Source organism: Erythranthe guttata, chromosome 4 (assembly GCF_056151865.1).
Source record: "Erythranthe guttata isolate IM_541 chromosome 4, IM_541, whole genome shotgun sequence".
Taxonomy (NCBI): domain Eukaryota; kingdom Viridiplantae; phylum Streptophyta; class Magnoliopsida; order Lamiales; family Phrymaceae; genus Erythranthe; species Erythranthe guttata.
Window position 1 is genome coordinate 13,821,213 of NC_142536.1, and position 7,609 is coordinate 13,828,821.

The window sequence follows — 7,609 nt, forward strand, 5'->3', positions numbered from 1 at the left end:
AAATATTTAAAATAGTATAAATGCGATAGCCAAATTTAAATAATATATTTATGTATAATACCTTCTCAATGAGATGTTACACCTAGTTTATTTACATCGGTTGGATTTCAACTATAGATCTACTAATAATTGCATACACCCATGTGTATATGTGCTTAGTGAGTGATTATTTAATTAGATATACGATTGAAATTCCCTTAGTGTAAATAATCAGGTATAACATCTAACTCTCCAATTTCCCTAGTTGAGTAATCAAATCAAAAGATTACATAAAAATGGGAATACGTATTTAAAATAACTTGGAGTTCGGCTTATACTATGCTACACCGGGTAGATCTTTACCATTCATAAGCACACAAACACACATACATTCATATTGGTGTGTGTAGATCAACGGTAAAAATTCACCTGGTGTAACCTTCATCGGATGTAACATAGAAGTAACGGCGTTGGAGTTCTAAAATACTAAATCAATTAGTGATCTCGTGTCAAGGAAAGCGACCCCAAATTTGAAATTTCCCATACTTGCATGCACATTAAATAAAATGTTATTTGGTTGACTACTTTGCCACACATCTTTGGCGATAGGAATAACTTCACAAACAAATGCCTACGAAGAATAATTGTCCCAAACATCCAGTGAGATGAAATTTATATGACATATTAGAGAGAGAGAGAGAGAGAGAGAGAGAGAGAGAGAGAGAGAGAGAGAGAGAGAGAGAGAGAGAGATGGCTTATGCTGCTGTGTCTTCTCTTGAGCAAACAATTGATCGCCTTTTAAATTCTTCACATATTTCAATTGCTAAAAATTCATCCCCACAAATCATAGAACTTCTCTACAAGGAGGTTCGTTCCTTACGAGAAGCTCTCAGACAATTCAACACGAGGAGGAGCACCGTTAACATGAAGATGGTCAAAACTTTGGAGGCGGAAATCATAGATACGGTGCACAAATTTGAAGATGTTTTAGAATTCCACGTCGCAGATCAGTTCCATTCACAATCCGAAGAAAAAGAAGAAGATAAAGAAGAAGAGACCACTAATCATCCACCATTAACGTTGTTCTCAGTAGATGTGCAGGAAATAAAGCAAGATATCGATTCATTTATTGAGACGGCGAACAAGATGAACAAGGCCTACGCTCATGAGTTATGCAACCCTTCGCCCGAAGAAAAGGAAGATGATTGTGCGGTCCGTTCAAGAATTGCTTTTGATGGAAACGAGTCCAACATGGTTGGGCTATCTGATCTATTTATGAGAATCAAAGATCAGCTTGGAGAAAATTCCTCACAATCCAAAGGAATGATTGTCAGACTCTGTGGAATGGCAGGTATTGGTAAGACCACTCTTGCCAAGAAACTCTTTCACGAACCATCAATTGCGAGTCATTTTAGCATACGTGTGTTTGTCAAAATTGGCCCAAAGTATCGATTAGTCGACATCTTGGTTGATATTCTAAAACAATTGAATCCTGGCATTGAAGAAACAAATATTCTCAATGGAGATGAATTAGTATTATTAGCTGAGTTGAAAAACATGGTGTACCAAAGTTTAAAGAAATTGAGATACTTGATCGTGTTGGATGATGTATGGAACAGAGAGCTCTGTTCTGAATTGACAGAGTTATTTCCAGAAGACAATAATGGAAGTCGAGTATTGCTGACGACCAGGCTCCAACAAATAGCAGAATGGAAGAAATATAACATACCATTCTTAAATAAGAAAGAAAGTTGGGATCTTCTTCGTCAAAAGTTGTTTGGTGAAGAATCGTGCTCGTATGGACTTGAGAGAGCTGGAAAGAAAATTGCCGAGAACTGTGAAGGTCTTCCCCTTACAATCATTACAGTTGCCGACATTTTATCCAAAGCAGAGAAGACGACAGAGTACTGGAACAAGGTAGCCGATGATAAACAAGATTCAGTCTACAAGGATGCATATGCTAAAATATCAACAGTACTATACCCGAGCTACGACTACTTAGATCAACATTTAAAAGCATGTTTTCTCTACCTTGGAGCTTTCCCACAAAATCATATGATATTATTGTATGACATGATCAACTTGTGGAGTGTTGAAGGGTTTCGTGACTCGGAAACAGCTACCTACCCAGGCATGGTCACGACTTTCACGGATGGGGCTAGCTATTATTTGTTTGAGCTTTACTCCCAAAATGTTGTCATGTATGATGAAAAAATATGTCGTTATCGTCTCCACTCATCATTTTGGTACTTGTGTAACAAAGAAGCTGTCGAGACCAAGTTTTTATATGCCTTAAATGGTCTTGTCGATGGTTTATCAGAGGATATCAAAAACCAGCGTCGATTGGCCATTCGCAATAGTATTTTATTTGCCATCAAAGATGTGCGTGACTCAATTGCACAAGTTTCAACGGTACGCTCTCTCCTATGTACTGGTCCATATCATAAGTATCCAGTACCAATGGATTTGAAACATCTAAGGTTGCTTAAGATATTGGAAGCTCGAATAATATTCATCGAGTTCCCAATGGAAGTGGCGAAACTATTTCAACTAAGATACCTTGCCATCGTTTATGATCAAAGCCTCCCTCCTTCCATATCTAAACTCTCGAACCTTGAGTACATGATTGTTGATCGACGCCTGAGTATCAAAAAATATGATGCGACTTTATCGTATCTGCCTATTGAGATATGGAAAATGAAAGAACTGAAGTCCCTCCAAATCGTGGGAAGAGACCTGCCATCTCCTTGTGAAGGGTCTCTCTTACCAAACCTCGTACAACTTATTGGTGTGAGCCATCAAAGTTGTACGAAAGATGTTTTCGAAAAAATCCATAACCTAGAGCTTTTGATGATCCAAGTTGAATTGGCTCCCGATGCTTGTGAACCATTGGGCATCTTTGATCATATTTCCCATCTCCCTCGACTGAAAATACTTAATTGTGCCATTGCGAATCCTATATTTTTTACCGAGGTTGTCACCCCACTCGCTCCCCTTTCAGAATTTCCGTCAAGTCTTACAAAGTTAACTTTGAAAGGCTTAGGCTATAAGTGGGAAGAAATGAGCAAGATTTCGGCATTGCCAAATCTTAAATATTTGAAGTTGGAATGCTTTGCCTTTAGAGGCCCAACATGGGAAGTTCATGACAACGAATTCCAAAGTCTTATATCTCTTACTATTGAAGACACTGATCTGGAGCATTGGACGTTTCAAAGTGATTCGTGCATGCCTATGCTTATGTTGGTTGACATCGTACATTGCTACAAGTTAATAGAGATCCCCGTGACGACATTCAATAGATTACTAAGTGAGATTGAAATAGTTGATTGCGATCCTATGGTTGTGAGATGTGCAAAGAACCTAAAAAGGGATTGGGACGACAAATATGGTGACGAAAGTTCACTAGTCCTCCGAGTTCGTTCTTCATGGGATGATGAGAGCATCCACACATGACAACCAAGATAACTACTCCATAAATGTTTGAGGTAATCTCTCTCTCTCTCTCTCTCTCTCTCTCTCTCTCTCTCTCTCTCTCTCTCTCTCTCTCTCTCTCTCTCTCTCTCTCTCTCTCTCTCTCTCTCTCTCTCTCTCTCTCTCTCTCTCTCTCTCTCTCTCTCTCTCTCTCTCTCTCTCTCTCTTCATTGTTGACATTTTAGTTGTTTGAGGTGAAAATTGTTAATTTTGATAAATACACGATCCGATTAAGGCCCAATGATTTTTATGATTTTGATAATCAATATGTGCTTAATGTTTGATGTTTAGAAATAAAATTCATCGTGCTTGTGTGTATATATGTTTGAATATCATAGATATCTAGTATATTGCACAATGTGATAATTATGAACGTTGAGTGAGGCTTTGTAATTAAAACTCGATTGAGCCAATTGTAATTTGTAAGGAGTTAACATAATTATATTTTGAAATGTTTTAAAATGCAACTTTAAGGAATTAAATTAACGTCTATTTATATTTTTATTTTGTACTACTTTAGGCAAATAATCCTAACAAAATTCAGGAGCTCTGCCCTGAACCAATATTGAAAATTTTAAGCTCACCCAAACCCTATAACAAATTTCTAGCTTCGTGAGTCTGTATAAGTGATATATTTTTTTAATTGTAATATGTGTTTATTTGATAATATTTAGACATCTATCATAGAAGCTCTAATTTAAATAATATTTAAGTAGAAGTATTTTTTTCTTCTTTTTTTTAGTTGACTTGTAAAGTTTATAATTTTCTAAGTATTGATGCAGAGGCTTGCCTCTGAACTTGAGCAAATGAAGAATTGAAGAATTTTCCAAGAAAAATACAGGAACGTGATCTTTCAGACAGCTCATGATTTGATGCAATATGATGAAAAATAATTGTTCTTTTTTATTTTTATTTTTATTTTAAGTTTGCGATAATATCTGTGGTGATTGGATTGCTATTTATCATTCAATTTATCAATTGGATGTTGCAATAATGTGTGCAAAACTTTGAGATATTGTTTTTTGATATTTAGGACAATGATTGTAATTACTATTTCAAGATAATTTTAATTTCAATGTTGTGTGATTATTAATTCGGAGTTTTATGTGTTTTTTTAGTTTCACTTTTAAAATTTTACACAGGGTTTTGAAGTGGAGAAACCGATATTATGTTCCGGAAAAAATAGTTTGCAACGGTTGTACTTGATTATTATGAATGTTATGGATGCTTTGGATTAATTGTTTGTATATGATGGTACTATGCAAATCCTTCGCATCAACAATTAACATAAAAATAACAAAGCATAAACTCATGTTCTGAGTTATCACCAAATTCTTTCTTCTTGCGAGTTACGAGTTGTGGGGGTAGTACTTGGTTTGGTTCTGGAGATTGAACCGATATAAACCGGCTCGTTGTCAAAAAACATATTCCAAACCGCCTCAACAAAATCATACATGTTTATAACCGATGCCGATATGGCGGCCGATATACCGACCACCACAATCGGTATTTAGACATTGAGTTTATTGATGATTCCAAACACTCCTTGAAATTAACCGAATGTTAGAAATCCTAACATCAGGGGTGGTTGCAATTACGAATATCACAGGGACTTTAACGTTATTATATCATACATAATGGGATCGACATAACATTTTGACTTCGACTCAATTTAAACAATTATTTGGGTAAAAAAATCACTTTCCCCCTTGTACTTTGGCTCGATATCACTTTATCCCTTTCTACACTCGATTGCATCTATTTGCACCCCCCCCCCCCCCCCCGTACTTGGAGAATTATCTCAATGTGGCTCTCGCCGTTAGTTTTCAAATATTTGACCTTAACACTGTTTGGTCTAAGGTCTGAAAATTACAAAAAAGCCACTCCTCCCAGTTTAAATAATTATTAAAAAAATAAAAAATAATAAAAATAAATTGTGGCTGCCGTCGTGGACTATGCTTTCTCGTTCTCTTGATTTTTTTTCCTTTTTTTGTTTTTTTAATAATTATTTAAACTGGGAGGGGTGGCATTTTTGTAATTTCAGAGATCTAGACCAAACGGTGTTAAGGTCAAATATCTGACAACTAACAACGAGGGCCACATTGAGACAATTTTTCAAATGCAATTCGTCAAATCGATGCAATCGAGAATAGAATGGATAAAGTGATACCGAGCCAAAGTATAAGGGGGAAAGTAAAATTTGCCCTAATTATTTTTTTGAAAAAAATTCCCTTTCTTTTACTGAAATGCTATTCATAGTGCAATTTTTACCGCCTTGCAGTGCGATTTATTTCATTTGTAACTCTCCCAAAAAAAAAAAAACAAATTCGCCCGCTATTTCGTGTATTATTACACGAAATCCACTCAATAATTTCGTGTATTGTTACACGAAATATAAGTGTTTATTGCTATAGAACACGAAGGACGAAACTGTTAGATTGAAAAAAATCGTGTATTTCGTGTATTAATACATGAAATTGTACATCATATTTCGTGGAGTTTTCCACGAAATAGTACATCATATTTCGTAGATTTTTCCACGAAATATAATGTAATGTTTCGTGAAATTCAGTACGAAATCACTAATTGATTTGTTTTTTAATTAACCAATTTATTTCAGACACTCAAATTGACCTAAAAATTCAAATACAAATACAAATTGAACTAGAATTCAAATAAAACTACAAATTGATCTAAATTTCAAATACAAATACAAATTCAACTAGATTTCAGATACAACTACAAATTGATCTAAAATTTCAAATACAAATACAAATTGAACTAGAATTCAAATACAACTACAAATTGAACTACCGACCAGACTTTAATTGTTCGTACAAGAGTAGTCGGGGTTTGTACATTTTGAGTAAGTGCCTCAAGTTTTTAGCTCTATGGTGTACCCATGCCGGATGGATTGGTGGTAGAGGACTATTCGCGACCAAATTAACAAACATGAAATGATTGTTGTGCAATGTCACAACAATCATACATGATAAGTGACCACTGCCAAACATAGGAAGGTAAGTCATACTCCCTACTTGAGTCAAAAGTACCACTAATGCACTGTATCTGGTAGCAATAGCCAATCCCATTTCATTCATGTCCATCCAATAAGCTTGTGGACAAGGTCCTGAGGTCCAGTCACACTTGCGTATGACCTCAACGTATCCGGTACTGCCAAACATCGCCGTGTACACATTAGCATGCTCGTATAACTCAATAAGCAACTCCCCTCTCACTCGTGGCCATCTTTCTTGATCCCCGTACACGGCTTGAGCAACACACCGGTACCTACAGTTGCCATCCGCCATCACGTTAACATAATCTTGAATAAGACGGACCATAAATCTGGGCACGAAAGAATAAAAGTCGATTACTTCATGTGCAGGTATTGTAGGGGCAGCAAATTCTTGTGTGGGAATACGAGAACCACGACCTTTCATCTTCGATTGAGGCGTTCCATCAGTGCTTCTCTCAACCTTTGCTTTAGGAATCTTTGCACCAGATGAGGTTTGGTGACCGTTGGAACCACAAGACGACTTAATTGTCTCTTCGTCATTATGATACTGCCATCCGGAAGGGTCTCTCTTTGTCGAGTTATTCTTTGGTCGTCCTTTGGTCTTAACAAATGATGGCTCGGACAGATGCGACGTAGACGGATAAACGATGCCACGCAATGAACCCACGGCATTTATCTTACTCATGTAATTCATCTTCTTCAAATTGCAATTCAGGTCATCAATCTGTCTATCCACAATCTCCTCTCGGTTTACTTGATACTCAGGTAGCTCCAAAGGCTCAACTGCCACGGTACTCGAGAATGGATGCAAGTCTGAAATGACGAACGTGTCATTATCTTCCATTTTCTGCACAATTTTGCACGCGCGTGGGAGCCCATGAGTATTCCAAAGATAGTGTGTGCAAATACTCGGATCTTGCATCGCCGGGGACTCCATCTCTTGATCCAATTTCTCTAATGCCAGATGCATAACATAACAAATCAAACCCTGAAAACACGGCCATGCTGCAGTATGCTTTCTTATCTTGGATGATAATGAAAAATCGCACTTCAGCTGACTAATTCGGATATAAACTTGGTTTTAGGAAAACATAGCTCGGGTTGTGGAAACGGAGACGTGATGCACCTCGTGTAGCCCTT

The 7,609-nt window shown here is 36.9% G+C and overlaps 2 protein-coding genes across 2 annotated transcripts; one reads left to right on the forward strand and one right to left on the reverse strand.

Moving 5' to 3' along the window:
• Nucleotides 1-650: 650 nt before the first annotated feature.
• On the forward strand, nt 651-4,539 carry LOC105973318 (putative late blight resistance protein homolog R1A-10). Its single transcript, XM_088816929.1, has 2 exons — nt 651-3,464; nt 4,233-4,539. Exon 1 carries the CDS (start codon nt 730-732, stop codon nt 3,430-3,432), a length of 2,703 nt encoding a protein of 900 aa, XP_088673055.1. The 5' UTR covers nt 651-729; the 3' UTR covers nt 3,433-3,464; nt 4,233-4,539.
• Nucleotides 4,540-6,260: 1,721 nt separating this feature from the next.
• On the reverse strand, nt 6,261-7,406 carry LOC148771191 (uncharacterized). The gene has a single exon (XM_088817527.1). It carries the CDS (start codon nt 7,404-7,406, stop codon nt 6,261-6,263), a length of 1,146 nt encoding a protein of 381 aa, XP_088673653.1.
• Between the last annotated feature and the right edge of the window lie 203 nt (nt 7,407-7,609).